The 18,812-nt window shown below is 34.3% G+C and overlaps 1 protein-coding gene across 1 annotated transcript in view; it reads right to left on the reverse strand.

Annotated features, from left to right (window-relative positions):
- Window positions 1-277: 277 nt before the first annotated feature.
- PLCXD3 (phosphatidylinositol specific phospholipase C X domain containing 3) overlaps window positions 278-18,812 on the reverse strand; it is a 74,852-nt gene continuing 56,317 nt past the window's right edge. The window contains exon 3 of the mRNA XM_072416643.1: window positions 278-12,328. Within this exon, the coding sequence (XP_072272744.1) occupies window positions 12,175-12,328 (154 nt within the window). The 3' untranslated portion in view covers window positions 278-12,174. The remainder of the gene's footprint in view (window positions 12,329-18,812) is intronic.

The following is an 18,812-nucleotide window of genomic DNA, read 5'->3' on the forward strand; positions in this document are numbered from 1 at the left end:
AGGCTCTGGGCAAAGACTAGAGTGATCTTCTTGCACTATGGACACATGTTCCAATGACTACTATATGAAAATGTATTTCCCTGATTTTGGAGGCAGGGGGGCGGGGGGTTGTGATTGCCCCTCTTTTCCTGTTGTGTTAGGATAGGCAGTAAATAAAAATCTCACATACTTTTACTGTTTTACTGTTGAAATACTGTTTTGGCACAAGATGAAAAAATTTCCAACACAAAGAAAAAAATATATATATATAATATACAATCCAACAGTCACAAAAAGATACAAGTACCAATTTTATTTTGACTCTTTCACTGGATACAAATTTTTACATGAAAGCACATTCTTCTCATAGAAATTCACATGTACGATCAATAACAGCGGCAATTTATACATACAGTATACATCTTGTTTCACATACATGTTCCTAAAGAAAAGGCACAGCCTTGTTTACCAGAGACGCACACACTCAAGGATCAGATCTAATACATGCCAAGCAGAACTGTCATCAACCCATACAATAACACGGAATAATAACACAGCAATCCAATATACTAATAATAGAAGAGCATATTAACAAAAGGAAAACTTACCAAAAGGTAATTCTATCTATACTGCAACTGTACAGTTGTGCCTTGGAAAGCATTCAAATTGTTAGTTACCGAACAAAGGGTCACATTGTGCTTTTTCAGTTTGCATATTATGCCCAATGGATTGTGCCAACATGTGCTTGTATGCAGTACAATGTATTGTGTGTGTGCAGGTGGAACAGGTACAACTACTAAAGCTGAATCCCTGTCTAAGGTTAATGTATAGCTATTTCTTAGTATATTTTTGTCAGAATTTGATAGTGTAATCAAATAAAAACTCTATAATAAAGCATTGATTTGTTATAAGTCTTCTGCCATTACAAGACATGGGTGCAGGGAGATGGGACTGTAAAGTGCAGTGGGGAGCCAGGATTTGCGGTTAGGACTGGCACACACAGGTAGATTTTTATTTTTTATTATTATTTTTATGATTATGATCATTCCTTCTGAATCCTAATTAATTGTATCTGAAATGAATCCAAAGTAAAATCAATCTTTGATCAATCACAATTTACTTAATTTCTGCTTCACAGTCTTTCTGTTACAGAGAGCACTTTTCCTAAAACTTTTCATCTAGCAATAATAGACTATTTACATCTGGACAAGCAGTAAAAGTACTTTATATCATCATCTCAGTATGTAAAAGCATTACGAAGAAATTCATTTTCAAATTTCACAACTCAGGTACTCTGTGAGTACAGAATATTGGCATGCTGCCAGACCTCCAATGCAAAAATCCGGCAGATGTTCCTTATCTGTTAACTGAAATAAGACTTTTTGAGTTTTTTTTATGATTGTTGATAAGTTTGAGAAGAAATAACTTCACAATAAAAGCATCTAGAGAGGTGAGTAAGGGCTTATTGACCTTTTTCTGCTTTTTGAGCATACTGTGTATAAACATTTAAAAGTCCATAAACTGGGTACTGGTGCATTTTTTACCCCGGATACAGAGAGAACTTTTCTTTCTTTACTTTCTAAAATCTAGAAATTGAGATAGAGCCAGATTTCCACAGGGGTATGTGATCCACATTTTAGTGATTTACTTCTGGAGGTTTGTACACTATGAAAAAATAGATCAACTCCCTCTGAAGCCTAATTTTGACAGTCCAAAAATGCCTACTCCCCAGGATACTAAGCTAAACTGAACACTAGACTAGTGTTTTTTTAACCTTTTTATCATGGGGGAACCCTTGAAATAACAAGTCTTCAGGGAATCCATTCTATAATTACTTTATCCACAGTATATTGGCGTGTTGGTCAGTGGGAAGAATGCCTCCATCGGGAAGGCTACCACCCTTACAGATAGCCAAAAAGATCATTGGTATCTTTAAACTGACCAGAGAGTAACAAACTACATGGAACCTCTAGCAATCTCTGGAGGAACCCTAGTTAAGAAACACTGCACTAGAGTATGTGCAGGGGTATAGCCACTAGAGGGAGCTCCCCACTTTTATTTTTCATAGCGCCCAACACACATAGAATAGGAAGTACAGTGTTCTCCAATGAATTAGGGAATAAAAGTTTTTTTACAACAAATAAAAAGAAAAACCTGTTTATTTTCAGAAATCCTGGTCATTCCAGTAAAGTCTGGGACTAGAGACAAACTCTAATTGCATGCTTCATTGCCTAATATATATTACAAAAATATTTTATTTATAATTTATATAAAAAATAATTTTATCATTTATTTGGCAGCCGTATCACATTTTTGTGGTGACCAGACTTTAATGTAGTTAACCAATACACCTTGGAGAGGGAGAGAAGGATAACTTTATTAGTATTGCTGTTACCTGATGTTGTTTTATATTTGGGTATTTATTTATATATATTTTTGTGCTCTTCACCTTAAATGTGCTTTGGTATTTATGCCCCATAATGCAAGAACTCATTTCTGTTTATCAGCTAAACTAAAACAATTTAAATTCCACACAAGGCACATTCTGTAAAATCATCTTTATTAAAGCAGTGTGTTAATTATGTGTGTGTATTAAAGCAAACTGCATAAAGAGAACCTGTATACCACTTCAATATAGTTACATAGTAGGTTAGGTTGAAAAATATATACGGTATATTAAACTAAATGTACTTCCAAATGTCATGTTAGGGATGCATGCTGCTACTTATACCCTAGAAAAGCCTTTGTTGTGCCCCTCTCTGGTTTAGCTTATTTATGTTTCCTTTTTCCTGTAACTAGTTTTGCTCAAATTTGATTCAGTTTCATTGGAGATTTATTAAGCAGAACTGGTCCAAATTTAGATTCTTCAGTTTTTGCATTCAAACAACACTGAAGTCTGTGACTGCCATTGGGATAATTGCAAAAGTAGCTTAATAAGACTGATCAATATTGTTTGTGTGATTTTCTATTTCTCCTGAGGAAGCAATGCTTGCGAAACGCGTTTTGGAAATAAAATGGGACTTTTTTTGTTAACATTTGTATTGATATAATCTATGGAAAAATTGTCAACTGATATCTCATGTATGCCTTTTAATGCATAACACATTTTGTTTTTATAATTGAAGTTGTATAAAGAAAGTCCAATAAATCTGGAAAATAAACATTGTAGAAAAGTTGCAAAATTAATTGTCAACAAAAATACTGAGGAGGTTGGAGCCACCCATGTAAATGTGTCCCAAGTGAAAAAAATAAGTGTTTTTTTCTGTAAGTTAAAGGTATGTTAGGTATACAAATTCCTGCTTGTAAAGCTCAATTAGACTACTAGATGCTGCTGAAGGGGAGTCATAATGAATACAATGTATTAGCTTTTATCCATGAATTGAAAAAATGGACCTGATGTATGAAAGCTCCCCAATGCTGGATAAGATACACTTTCATCAGTGAAGCTGGGTGATCCAGCAAACCTGGAATAGATTTCTTTAACGTCATTTGCTATTTGTTAGCTAAAGTTTTCAATCCTGGTCCAGATCCATTCCAGGTTTGCTTGATCACCCAGCTTTACTGATGAAAGTGTATTCTCTCCAATCTTGGAGAGCTTTCATAAATTAGGCCAAATTTTCCAATGTTTTATGTCTAACAGACATTGACATTTTATTTCAACAGCATTATATAATCTATGCACCCCCTAGTGGTCTAATGGAGATTTACAGATGCATGTAAAACCCTGTATTCCTGACATAACTGTGTTCTAGAGCTATAGAAAAAAAAACATCATTTGTTATTTCCCTTGGGGTATATCCCCACAGATGCATAGGCTTTGCCAGTATTGTCGGCCATGGCAAGTTGGGCTCCAGTAACAATCTGTTGGTGAAGCTAAATCAGGGAGGGGCATAGAAAAATAACTTTTCTAGCTAAAAGATATAATAGGAGTCATTATGTGGCAATATGCGATGTCTGTTCATAAGCAGAGTGTTTAAAACTTGAAAACTTAGTAATAGCTAACTTGAATTGTTCTTTTTATGTTTTAGCATTTTTCTGCTTTATTAAAATTAGAGAAATCATTATTCCACTGTTCTTTAAAAAACAAAAAAAACTGTATTTTACACATAAAGGTTCACAACATTCAAATTAGGTCCATTTCCATAATTTAAGGCAGGTTGAACAAGACTAACCTTTTCTTTTAAGATATATTACATTTTATTTTATTTTAAACAGAAGAAAAGTATTTTAATATCATTTACAAACAAGACAGCCAACTAAATTTACAAAACCTTAACATTTGTACGAAATAAAGAATAGTTCACCCAGATGGCATAGCAGAGGTGAATTTTTTACATTAATACAGTCAGCAATATCAACACATAAATACTGCAACATCAACATATGTATAGAAAAATAAAATCAAAAGTTACAAAATATAATAGGAGATGAAGTAAATCATTTTCTAACAAATGGTTCTTTTTTTATATAACTGAATACAAGTTAATGGTAGGAAAAGAATGGAAGCTTTTTAGGTAAACTGTGCTTTAAAGCTATCATGTTTTTACAATGGAAATAACAGGTACAGGTAATAACAGGTTGCTGATTACACGTGCAGGCATTGCTTCCTGCTGGGTGATGCTTTGTAATGACTGACCTGAATGCAAATGGTAATCGCAGCTGAATGTCAGATTGACAAACTCTATGTACAATAATCCAAAAATGGAAATGTTACATTTTTTACTTACTTTTAGATAAAATGGTATGATAATATAGAATGTGTTCTGAAGAAAAACAATGCGGTAGCTACCCTTAAAATGACCTCTGATGGGATGAGTTCGTCTGATGGGAACTTGCTTCCTCCCAGTGGGGTGATTTGTTAAAGGTACACCTGTCCAAAAATGTAAAGCTGTTCTTTGCTTTAGTATAGGACTTTCTCTTTAAAATGATCAGTAAATCAGGAAATGCTTAATGTGAGAGCAAAAGCTTGAACTGCCCAAGCTGGTGCACTGGGTCTTGCAGTCTAGAGCTTTGCAGACTGCACCGCTGGAAGGAGAAAGTAGTTGATGACATCACTTAGACATCACAAACATTTTTTTGGGTGTTAGTATCAGGAAAAAAATAGACCTTCCTTTGGATGAGCTTTAGATTTCCTTCAAATTTCCAATTAGATAACTTTTAAAGCGTGTTCCAGTTAAAACAGGAGGAGTTAGAACCTCTTTTATGTGATCATTGTGGCCCTGTTGAGATTTCCCCTCATTTTTGTCTGTTTGTGATCTGGTCAAGATTTGACAGACAATAACCCCAATATGGAATCGGTAAAGGCTAAGGTGTGAGGGTACCTGAAATCAAGATATGTAAAGTTTGGACCTTTTGTATAAAACTAATAAAACAAAAACAAAAAAAATTAGTTCAATGCATTAGAAGCTTTTGGAACTCCCCTGCCCTATGTGCCTTTGTTTAAGGATTTTTACCATACCCTTTTGTTCCTTCTGACACCAACCATACGTTTTAATTACTTGCTTTGTCTGAACCCATCATATCAATAGACAATGAGGGTGAATCTTCATAAATGGAAAACATAAATACAATAAAATGCAGAAATAGGTCCTAACCAAGCTTGAGTTGATCTTTAATGTTTAACATTACCAAATAACATTGTTGTCTTTTTGACTTTATTCATTGAAAATGTTTTATTATTCAGAGAACATATTAATTTAATGTAAAATGTCAACATTTTTTAGCATATTTTACTTATGTAATTAGTGTACAAAAAAGGAAGAGAAACAGAAAAACGGCTTTTTGCGACAACAAATAAATAACGTTTACTTATTGTAACATAGCATAGTATTGGCTATACAGAGCTCGACTTTAACAATAAGTAAACTTTATGTATTTGCTGCCACAAAAAAACGCTTTTCTGTATCTCCTACATTTTTCGTACATTTATGAATTTAGGCTTGGCAACTACCCTCCTTCTAGACCAGTGGTTGCCAACGTTTTTGGGTCCGCAGACCACTAAAATCACTGGCTCCTGACCGTGCATGCGTGGGGAGACGGGTGTCAATCAATCCCCCATATTGCTGTCATCATGACATAATCCCGCCCACTCTCCCATCGCAGATCTGAGTGGTTGTGTCCAGGGACACAGCCCGCCCACTTCCCTTCGCCTGGGACTTGTACAGAGACATGTTCTACGGCTGTGACCGGTGCGTCCCCCCAGCGGAGTCCTTCTTCTGACCCTGCTCAGGGGGGGGCACTGGCCAGAGCCAAGGACTATCAACATTTTCTCGCAGACCACCCGTTGGCGACCACTGTTCTAGACTATGTTTACATTGGGTATTTATTTCTCTTACCACTTATCTAATTAAATGTAACCTTTTGTTTATTGATCGAGTGTATTGATTTAGTGTGGTTTATTTTATGTTTTGTTTTGTTTTTTGTAATTGAGGAAAGGAGAGGTAAACCTTTACTAAATAACCTAATCAATTTTCTTGATCATTTAAGCATTAGTTGTAAATTTAAGATTTTTTTTTCCTATATACATTTTACGTTAAAAACATAAAAAAAAAAATACATGTTCATCATGAAGATCCTAAGATTTCTTCTTTTTTTTGAAAGAATAATAATGATAATCATAGCACACAAAAGCTGAACGGCATTATTCAAAATACTCTTACAAGACAATTAAGTAAGATATCTTTAAATATATACAGCAATACCAAACTTATTCCGCTTATAAAAATAAAATTGAAAGTCAAATCATTTTACATAAAAAGTAAATATATATTTAACTTAGAAAAAAAACATCCAAAAATGTACATTCTCATCAACTAATTGTAAAATGTAAATTCTCATCAAGCAAAAATTAATGCAAACAATGCAATGTATTGTAATGTATACAATGTGCACAATACAATGCATTATATAAAATGAAATAAAGGAAAATATTTACTGCCAAATAAAATGCAATTAATAAATTTTGTAAATTATCTTATTTCCATATTTTATCCTATTTTTTTTTGGTTAAGGCATCTAAGAAAACAAGCATTTAATATTTTTAAAAGCAAATTTCTGTGTACCACTTTAAATATTTAAAATGAAATGTTTGGAACAAAATAAACAAAAATAAATATTAGGTAATTATTTTTTCTGGGGTATTTTTATTTTGTTTTTTTTCTGGGGTATTTTTATTTTGTTTTCTTTAATTTTGCATAAAAGGTAATCATTTTCACACTACAGCAGTAGAACCTAATACTAATAAAAATGCAAAAACAAGGAGAAACTCAACCGCCAACTTTTGTTTTTTTTTTGTTGATAAAACTTTTTGACTTACAGATACAGAGAACATGAGAGTATTACTGAAAATAAATTAAGCTTACACAATCATCAAGTTTCTATTTTACTGTAGTCATTAAATTCTGCCTCTGTTCTTAAATTACACTTATGTATTTACAAATTAACTGTTTGTATTTTAATGTATAATTTTGGCAACCAATTTTAGTAGGTGGGTTCATTCAAGGTTTCTCTCAATGTTTTGTTTTCCCAAGGATATATCACTGATTTTGTGACAGTTCTCAACTTTATATAAAGGTAACATATGTAGTGAAAGTATGAATTTATTTTCATAAACTACATCTAAGTTGAATTCAGATACATGAAATGAATAAACACATTTTTCCTAAATGTATTTTATGAAGCCATCAAGAAATGGTTGTCATATGGATAAAAGGGGCATTACTTTAGATTTTTTTTTAATTTTTGCTAAAAATAATGTGCAGAATTGTGCATAGTTATTATATTTAGCACCCAGTATATTTCTGGCTATTCTATATGTTTAATGTAAGTCAGTATGTCGGTTATGTTAAAATTTTACTTATAATACATTCTTCTAAGCATTATTCTGCATAGGTTAATCCCAATTTAAACCATCACCTCAAAAATAAGAACTAGAATTTTAGATACAAAAAAAAGTTGTGAACAATTATAAAAATAGAAGTTTATAATTTTTAATATGCTCAATGAACTAAATTAGGTATATTGTAATTACCACATTTATTAATATTATAACATCAAATATTAAAAGTAAAACTATGCAATGCAATTATTAAAAATTAAATTAATTTCATTTTACATGTTCATATTTGTCTGTGTAAAAACTATTAATGCAAGGCAAAACTAAAATATAATTTTTGTACAAACCATATAATTACATATCTATGTTTACATATCCAATATCTGTCACACTTTTTTTTTTAATTGTACTGATCAATATATAATAGTTATGATAAAAAGGGCAACTGGAGGTGATGTTTTTGTATTACGTCACATGAAGTGCACACAAATAAGTTTGTCTAAATAAAAATCTAAATAATCCCTTTTATACTTGAAGGTAGTCAACTTTTGAGTTGTCAAAACATATATACTGAATATTTGCCTACCTTTCTTCATTGCATGGATATATGGAACTGCTTGAGAAAAAGACTCTTTAAGTCCAGTATTTAAATATATTGGGTCTGATTTAATAAAGCGCCCCAAGACTGGAAAAGAAAGACAATTATGGGTCGTTCAGCAAACCTGAATAGATCTAGTAAAGGAGTGAAAATATTTGCCATCTAATACCAAATGATTTTTAAGAAATTCATTCCAGGTTTGCTAAATTCTCCAGGTTCTCCCATGATAGTCTATCTTCTCCAGTCCTAAAGAGCTTTATTAAATTAGGTCTCATACGTACTGAACTTTAGAACTATGAGAAGCAACTAAATGGCAATTATAATCCTTGTGTTCTTAACATGGAACCCCCAAAACCATTTCGCCCTATGAAATGCAGAAAATAGTTATCTTAGATTTTATGGGAACCCATTTAGGGTCCTTTATCTAAAGGTGCCCACATAACATTCTTGGAGACGTTATTAAATCAGACTAAATGCCCTCCAAAATAAAATATTGTAAAATGTCATGAAGACTGAATGAAATTCAATATGTTTTTAAATGTGCAAAAATGAAGTTTAAAGCTTCCTAAACTTGTTCAAAGGAGAATTTTTTTAACTACCCTATTTATGTGGGATCTGAAGATGAAGTCTGTTTTTTTTTAACACATGTGGAGGTTCTAACCTCTCAAAACACCCTTCATAGCAGCTGCCATTTAAATCTTATTCATGGTCAGCAAATGCAACAACCTCACTGATCAAAAGTAAAATGCAAAGTCTAGGAATAGGTAGGCTTGAAGAAGTTTTGGGACCGTGAAGCACAGTTAAGGTGATATAATCTTGAGAGCATTTGTTTCAATGATTGATGGTCACTAAGAACACCCCTTCAGTTTACTTACACAAATCATAGTTATAGTTAAAAAAATCATTCAAAATTATGGGGTAATTAATTGTTTTGTGAAATTCAGACTATTTTATTTTTAACCCAAAAGGGTTTGAATTATTCTTCAAAAGGGTGCATGTACAGAATACATGTATACTGTCTATTGATGATCATTATAAAAAATACATTTTCAGCAAATTTTACTGCTAAAAACAGAGATCAGTGACATCATAAATGAGCGAAGAAGCCACTCAGGACTCACACCAAATTTCAGTAAAACATCGACCAAACATCTGACATAATGCAAAAACCTAGAAAATCAAGGAAACTAATTACTAAAATTTAAACTAGCCATTATTACTACACATTAATCTACAAAAGGACTACCAAAAAAGCTACAGAGAAAAGGTCAGTCACTAATAGAAGTATTTTCTTTGAATCCCTTTTAAAGAATTTAGGTTATTTTTTTTCTTTTTATGATATATATAGGTATGTTTATGCTACAGTAGGTAAATGGGTTAGTGGCTTCAGTTCTGCAACAGACTGGCAGATCTGTGGTAGGAAAGGTGATATGGATTTTGGAATATCTAAGATCAACCCTTTTTTATATCAACAATAGCAAAAAAAATAAATGGCAGATAACTGAGCCTGCTGATTTTCAAATTTGACATGTTTCTGGTTCTCCTTGAAGTTCGCATTAGAGTTACTCCAGTCATGCCAAATTAAAAAAGCATCAAATTAGAAAATCAATTTTCACCGATAACCAAAAAGTGCCCATGTAAGAAGTGACATGTTGGCTACCAGTTAAAACCACAGAACATGGCAAGATATACAGGCATCTAACATCTTAAACGTTGGTCAGTGATCCTTCGGTGCAGCCTTGCTCTGCAATGGGGTGAAGATTATACTTATAAATCCTGGGCCAGTTGGATATGAAGTAATTTATTTTGCATTGTAATAAATTATTTTTCTCAGGACCAGGATTTCTAACTAATGGAGATTACTCTATTTTGTGCAATGAGTTTGATCCTTCACTTTACTACTGTCTAGGACCCCATTGAGAAAACCTGCTTTGAGCCCACCACAATGGCTGCAGGAAATACAATTAAAACATTTAATTTATGCTTCAACAAACTTACATCTTGAACATACAGCTCAGTTATGCAGCCTCTGGCAGGTGGCACAATGTTACCTGGGGGGCAAAGTCTAAGTGTTGTCTGGTCTTCACCAGGGCAACCCACAAAGAGTCATGGGTCAATAACCCTAGTGGCCACACTACTGCTTTGGCTTTGGGTGATAAATAGTTCATAGCCCTCAGTTTCTCCCCATCAGGGGTGAGCAGGGTAGAGATGGCCATGTAGGGAGAGCTAGGGAATGGGTACCAGGTTAGTTTGGTTACAGCAGAAGATGAAGAGGCCCCCTGGCTGGGGTTGAGACAACCAGTAGGTTGCACTGAGAACCAAGACCAAGACAGACAAAAGGCGAACATTAAGCTTGAGGCGGTCCAAGGGTGACGACAAGTAATAATCCTGGTCAAGATGGTCCAGTATCGGGGCAGGTGGCAGGCAATACCCGCTAATCACCTCCAGCTGCAAACAGTGTGCTGGGGATGCAAAGGTGAACAGAGTGCATATGACTAAAGGGAGGCTGGGGATGCTAAACAGAGGAGCTGCCAGTGAAAACAGTTGAGTGTTCCCCCATATAACTCTGTTGAAGTATCAATTAAAAGTTTTTTTAATGCAATTAGTGATGGTTTGTAATCTCTTTTGACTGCTATTTATTCAAATAGGGTCATCTTTTTCAGAAGCAGCAGAAAATACCTAATGGGTAACCACCCTGTTCTAGACCACAAAAAAGTGAAATCCTAAAGTTACTCCTAAAACAACCAAACAGAATGTAATCAATCAGTCTTTAGTTATAGGAATGACAAACCAAGCATTAATTTAGTAAAGAATATTAACATTATTTACATAATCATTACAAAAGTAAAATAAGGACTTAAGACAAACATATTGGCTGTATGCATGAAGTAGGATTGGGGTTTATTAAAGAAGATTATCCTGTTTACTTATGAAATAAATTATCTCCATGCAAGAACATTTTCACTTAGCCTATTAAGGTAAAAGTGTTGCAAAGAACACCCAATCACATGCAAGAAAATGAAAAAAAAAATATGATTTTTGCTTGCCTATGATTGGGTGGTTGAAGTCAGCAAAGCTTCATTCAAATCACTAAGCTAAGTAAAAATTCCCCTGAAAGGGGGAATTTTACTTTGCTAAGTGAACAGAATATACATGTTTTTTTGGGCCTGTTTTTTTAAAGCTCTCCAAGGCTGGATATAGTGAAGCGGTGTGATCCAGCAAACTAAACTGCATTCCCTTAAAGTCATTTGATATTTGTTAGCAAATGTTTTCAGATCCATTCCAGGTTTGCCGTGTCATCCAGCTTCACTGATGAAAATGTATCCTCGCCAGCCTTGGAGAGCTTTAATAAATCAGACCCTATAAATCAAGCCCATTGTATAGTTTTTGTTATGAAATCTGTTTTTGTACATGTGACACCAAATGTATCAAACTGATTAATCAACCTATACTAGTAACTATTGTATACGATCTTTTGTATACTTTGGTTTAAAGACAAAACTTCACCAAACAAAACAAACAGGAAAATGCCCTTTTTCCTTTTAATTTATTTTTTTCTATTTCAATAGTGAATGTATCCCATTTCATGTCTTAAAAATGCAAAGCAGACTGAAATAACTACTCCAATTTTCTATCTACAAGACCCAAACAGCTTGGAATCTGAAAATGTGACTGGAAGAGTTCTGTGTTTTGCAATAAAACATTTCTAAGACAAATACACTGCAGCATTTCATGTGTGTATAGGGGGATGTGCTTTGCATCATCAAGTAGTGCTGTCTTCTTCTTCCAACAGATAGTTCAGCTTGATGACTGTGCTGATAAAATCACCTAACTCTACGAAGTCTGCTGTAACTATATTGATTCCGCTTTCACCGGGCTTTTGCGTCCGAACCCATTGCATCATGGAGGGGAGAGCCCTGTAAAGAAAAAGGAACATTCAATTACAGGTTACAATAGACAGTTTTGAATTCTAATTTTAATTCAGTTTTAATTAATTTCAAATGCACCATTGGGCCTGATTTAAGAAAGCCATCCAAGACTGGTGAAGATTGGCTATTATAGATGAACCTGGGGTGATCCAGCAAACCTGCCAGGAATTTCTTAAAATATGTCCTGTTAGCAAATGTTTTCAGTTCTGGACCAAATCCATTCCATGTTTGCTGGATCTTCACTGTATTTACCAAAAAAAAAAAATATTTTTATGATGTAATAATAATGTCAGGGCAACATGGGTGTGTGTATTTTAAGAGTGCTGAGTTTATTTACTGAAATTGTTATGGCTCACTCTAAATTTCTGGCTGACTGGTTTCCTTGGATTGACTACACAGCATTCAGGCCCGATAATTATTGGGTTTAAGAAGCTGGGGTTCATTTTCCCACCTGGAACCCCCCAATTACCTCTCTAAATCTTTCCCCTTTTTGGTCTCCCTTCTTCTCTTTTTCTATCTTCTGTCTCTGGGGTTAGATTGTCCTCACTGATATCTGCATCTCAGGCAGGTTTGGTATAAAAGAAAACTTTACATGTTTTCCTAGAGTGAATCCTGAAATTGTTATGCCCCCAGGGGTTTTCCCCCTTCTTATGCTTCCACAACCTCTATCTCTTTCCCCTCTTTTAAAAGAGGGAAAAAAAACTTATTGAGCCGCCACTTTTCTTTCATGGTTCCACTTTGTTAGCTTTTAAGAGCTGTATTTTGCATTAAAGTATTCAATAAAAACATTGTAATAGAAATTGGTATTGCTGACTTGTTTTAAGCACCAGGGCTGTCATCAGTAAATTTCCTTTTCTGCTTATTGAGCCACCAACTCAGAAAAGGTTTGCTTTAGGTTAGCGAACTACCCAATAGTAATGGAGGAATTAGGAAGACAGACAGAACAAACAGAAGAATTTTCAAAAAAGCATAAGCTTCCTTTTTGATATCTCACTAGGTTTCCTTTACCCATAGCATTAAAGTGCATTTGTAACCAGACTGTGCATATTTATATATGTATTAAGTTTTAAATATTCTTTCACTGACACCAGTAGCTGCAGGTACTGCGGAATAATTCATCCCCAACAGTTACAGCAAAAGTTAACTTTAGGATACTCAGCTAATTTTGTTTTCCGTTTCTAGCAATAACATAGCAGTCTAGCAGACTCCTAATCACTAATGTAGCATCTGAACTGGGGGGGGGGGGGGGGGTGAGACCCTTCTTAAACAACTTCAGCTCTTCTGTACAGAGACTGATCAGGGTGATATCTTCTTGTCCGCTACAATGCTGCAATTACCATCCTAACAGAGAGAGAACAGGTCCACCAAAAACTAAATACTACCTGTGAAAATAGAATATTTCTCATTTAACTAGTCCGCTGAAGTTTTTTTTGTAAAAGTGATTTCATTATTATTTTAGTAACTAAATTTATTATATTTTATGTAGTGATCATTGTATTTTTATACCTTATTTTTTGTATATGCTAATATCATATTTGTACTATTGCTTTACATTTATTATTTTGAGTGTATTTACTGTCCTAATTTTTTTTTTTTTACAAAACAAGTATAATAATTAAGCTAAAAAGGTGCTTTATGGCACAAGGACAGTTGTAAGGAAATTTGTTAGGGTTTATTAAAATCCTTCTGCCGCCATAATAACCCTAAAAATCTGCTTTAATTTCTCTGTCATATTGATTGACAATACAACAAAAAGCAGAAATAAGCAAAATCCCTATTTTTGCCAAAATTTTTAGAAAATGAAAACAAACTAGACACAAACTTACAGCCCATGGTTATGGAAAGCAGCCGCAATGATTACATTTGCATTGCCAGCTCTCACAATGCAAACGACCTCTTCTAATATTTATTATCCAAAACAACTTTTTTGTGATGCAGATAAAATGATGTTGTTTGCGGCTTTTGTAAACAGATTAGCAAACCACTTTACTCTCAGTGCTACAGAGCAGCTGAAAGCAGAGATGGAACCAAAAGACGCTATTTCAAGCCAATTCTGAAAGCATCAAATCCTGCAGAGAATCAAATTACTGAATCCTAAAACCACAGAGCCCCACCAGAGTGTCGCTAAATACATTCAATCCAACGTTGCACAACCTCAATTGAAGCTTACTGATTCTGTCTCTGCATGACACACCTTCGTAATTTGCTTGGCTTTTGATTGAAAAGTTTATGGTGGAAAAATAAATTAATGTATCATTCAAATCAGTCAGAGGCAACTTAATAATATGAAAAGTAACAAGCCATTTCACAACTGATTCCTCAGCATTGTGATGTTCATAAAAAGGTCCACAAAAAAAAAATACATCATAATTTAGGAGTCAAAGATAACTCCAGGCAAACAGCTAAATTCACAGATTAAATGCAAGCGTGAGAGCTGTTTTACTTGACAAGGATTTATATATATATATATATATATATATACACATATATATATATATATATATAAATATTGATTTAGGAATCTGATAAGGATATGGTTCACTCCAGTTCTATCAATAATTCCCTTAACACAACTTTTTTAAAAGAATTTTATATATATATATATCTTTCATTTCTAAGGTTTCTAAGGTTCATTCTACAGTGAGAAGGATTATTTACAAGGTAAAAACATTCAAAACAGTCGCCAATCTTCCCAAGAGTGGACATTTCACAAATTCACCCCAAGGTCTGATCATGGAATGCTCAGGAAAACTGTAAAATACCCAAAAGCTTAATCTCAGGATTTAATTGGCATTTTAAATGTTAAGGTTCATGATAGCACAATTAGAAAAAGTCTAAAGAAGTATCATTTGTGTGGAAGGGTTGCAAGGAGAAAGCCACTTCTCTCTAAAAAGAACATTAGCATGGCTTAGGTTTGCAAAATTGCACCTGGACAAACCACGAGACTTCTGGAAAAATGTCTTTTGGAGAGATGAGACCAAAGTGGAGATATCTGGCCATATTAAGTGAAAACCAAACACAGCATATCAGCACAAACATCTCATACCAATAGTTTAGCATGGCAGTGGAGGAGTGATGATTTGGGCTTGTTTTGCAGCCACAGGTCCTGGTCACCTCACCGTCATTGTGCCTGATTTATTAAAGCTCTCCAAAACTAGAGAAGATAAACTGTCATACATGAAACTGGGTAATCCAGCAAACCTGAAATGTTATCTTAAACTCATTTACTATTATTTGCCAAAGGTTTTAAATCCTGGACCAGATCCATTTGGAGTTTGCTGGGTTACCCAAGTTAAGTCTTTTCTCTTGACTTGGAGAGTTTTAATAACTCAAGCCAATTGAGTCAACCATGAATTCTTCTGTATATCAAAGAATTGAAAGAGTTAAATGTGAGGGGCATCTATGGGACAGATACAGAGTGGTCAGAATTGGGTCATGCAGCAGGACCAAGAAGAGTAGACCAATCTGAGAGACTGATAAATTGATATAGAAAATATGTTTAAAAAAAAAGGGCACGGTGGAATCTGTTGAATGTTTTTTTGTGTAAGGTTAGATTTATAGTAATTGTGGAACCTTTTAAGGATCAGATGATTATTATTATGTCCTGATATATTAAACCTTAGAATTTCGATAGGGTGTGCTTTCTTTTTCTTATCACTGTATATATATATATATATATATATATATATATATGATTTGATATTTGATGTCAGAACATGACTATTCACTCCACATGCATTAATTAATCAATACCATTTGCTTAACTGCAACAAATTGATACAATGCTTTATTATAATTAATTAGGGTTTAGTTTTTGCTAAGATATAGCAAATTTTAAGATTTTGTTACCATAGCATAAATATTAATTATTTGTATTTCTATCACTGTCTTCATTCCAAGCCATGTACTACAAACACTAAAAATAAACCCACTGATGAGTGAACATATTGGTCAAAAGATATTATTTTGGTTATTTAAAAATTAGAATTGACTTATTTGTAGTGCTGGTGAAGGCAAAGATATCCAACGCGAACCTCAGTGTACCCGCTCTGTAATTAATATCTGCTCGTTATTTATAAATGCTGATGCCTGCGTTAGAGTATAAATCCCAAGTGCCATTATTGACTAATGCCGGATGTTTTAAAACAGTAAAAATCTGGCTTTGTTGTTTGCAATCGACAGCTAAAGGTGACTTAGAGCAAACCTTACTGCTCCTCATTTATCATGGACTGAGAGATCTTTTCTGATTCTGAGAACATCGTGTCTTTATGCCCGTCTGCATCACTCTCACATAGATTTTTAATAAATGTATCATTATATTTAATTGACATTATTCTTTCCAACCAGGCACACATCTATGTCATGGAAGATATGTAACAGTATATATGACCACTCGATAGAGCATTCACAAAGGAAACTTTAATTTCACAGCAAACTTGTCCCAAGGAAGTGCATTCCTTCTATAGTAGGGTTGATATGCTTAAAAATATATAAATGTAAAATTTATACATTTTAAGTGATATTTCACTTATCTCAATGAAAGTGAATGAGGTGAAGCTCTGCTGACATCAGTTATCTAACCATGTTGCTATTTTGCACATAAAAGGCAATTAATATTCATTTCATACTTTTTAGTGCACTGAAATCCCACTATCTTTTGGCAGGAGTTACAATTAGGGTTTTTTAAAAGGAGCAAAAAAAAAAAAAAAAAAAAAAGCCATGAATATAGAGATGAAATTAAAAAAAAAAACCTAATACTTTTTTTAGCTCATGGTCAACTTTATGCCAAAAAAAAGCCATGGAGTGCCATACAGAATAAGCAGTTCACCAGCATTTTAGTAAAACCCCACATTATAAAATGCATCTAAAGGATGTGAATAAGGTATACAGCACAGTGCAGGGGTGGCCACACTACAAAGGATTTTTATAATATCTGGAGTTACAAGACAAAAAAATAAAGGCCTTGGTAAATTACGGTTTTACCGACCCGCGGGCAAGAAAATAATTTGTTATGTAGGAGATGGGACAGCACACTGAGCTAACACTTTGGCTTTGGGAGACAAAGCATGTGAATAATAAAATACACAGCAATCTTGGGGGATAGGGATGGCAGACAATTTTTGAAAAGTTGATTTTGCTGTAAAAATCCTATTATCAGAAAAGGATTCAAGTGGACCCTTGAAATATTCAATACATGTGATTCCAGTTAAGGGTACTGTTATGGTTACAGCATTTAGACATTTTAGACAACTGTATGCTTACAAATATATGGTAACAGTTTACTCTCCAAGGTCAATAAGATCATAGTTTGACCAGTTTAATATGGAAAAGTGTAGCCTAGAGACTCACTCCATTTTTCTCTGTTGCAACAGCCCCCTCGAAACAGATTGTTTATTGGTCCATCCCCAAATACAGACAGCTGTTTATTATCAAACGCCTTTTTTTTTTTTTTAAGTCAAAATAAAACCATCTTAAATAACCAAATATATATAACATATAACCATTTAACATTATATTAATACTCTAACACAACAGAGTCTTCCCCCACAGAAAGTTCTGCCACTCCCATGATATGGGGCAACCTTCACCACCTTGGGAATGAATATCAATTATAGCAGCCCACAATCACCCTGATACCCCCTTTTGGGGACACCACCACCTGACATAAACACTTACTAGGCTCCCATACCATAGATGGATTCACCCAACCAGAACCCCAAAACTTTGCTATCAAGGACCCCAACTTTCCTCCTCGCTGTGCTAGAGTGAAAGACCCATTATTTCCTGTTTATTTACTTTCCTTTCTCTACACAACCCCCAGCTCTTTACTACCAATCGCCTTTTCCACCCACCCCTAGAATATTCAAACCTCTTACATTATTTCTTTCTTTTCTGCTCCTCCTGTGCACATTGTCATGTAGATCCTCTGCCTACATCCCACTATGTTTCATTTATCTTCAGGTCTTACTAAAGTGGCCTGACTTCAACTCTGCTGAACACCTTTGGAATTAAGAGGGATGGTGACTGCATTCCAGGTCTTCTTGTCTAACATCAATTCCTGACCTTACAAATGCTCTTTTGGCTCAATTGTTTTAAATCATATGGAGAGAGTACCTTGGGGTGTGGATGTGGTATGGTATTTCCTATAGGGCCAAAGTCGTGACCGTGGTTTTGGAAAAATTGTCCAACAAACTCATATAGAACCATGGTTTGATTTGGCAACAATCCTTTTGCCAAATAGTGAACAATACGTGAACAGAAGTTGAAACCCCATTTACAACCTGGGCCTAGAATCTACAGGGAAAAATGGTCTGATTTGAAGACAAACACCTAAAGTCCCTGCACTTTGACAATTTTGCTGCTTTTTATTTTATGCCAGGTCAGGTTTACTTGAAATAGTCACAGAAATGTACATCCACAAAGACGAGAAAAGACTCCGAATACAAACTTCAGCCGTCTTTATTTTAGGCAT

Source organism: Pyxicephalus adspersus, chromosome 6 (assembly GCF_032062135.1).
Source record: "Pyxicephalus adspersus chromosome 6, UCB_Pads_2.0, whole genome shotgun sequence".
Taxonomy (NCBI): Eukaryota; Metazoa; Chordata; class Amphibia; order Anura; family Pyxicephalidae; genus Pyxicephalus; species Pyxicephalus adspersus.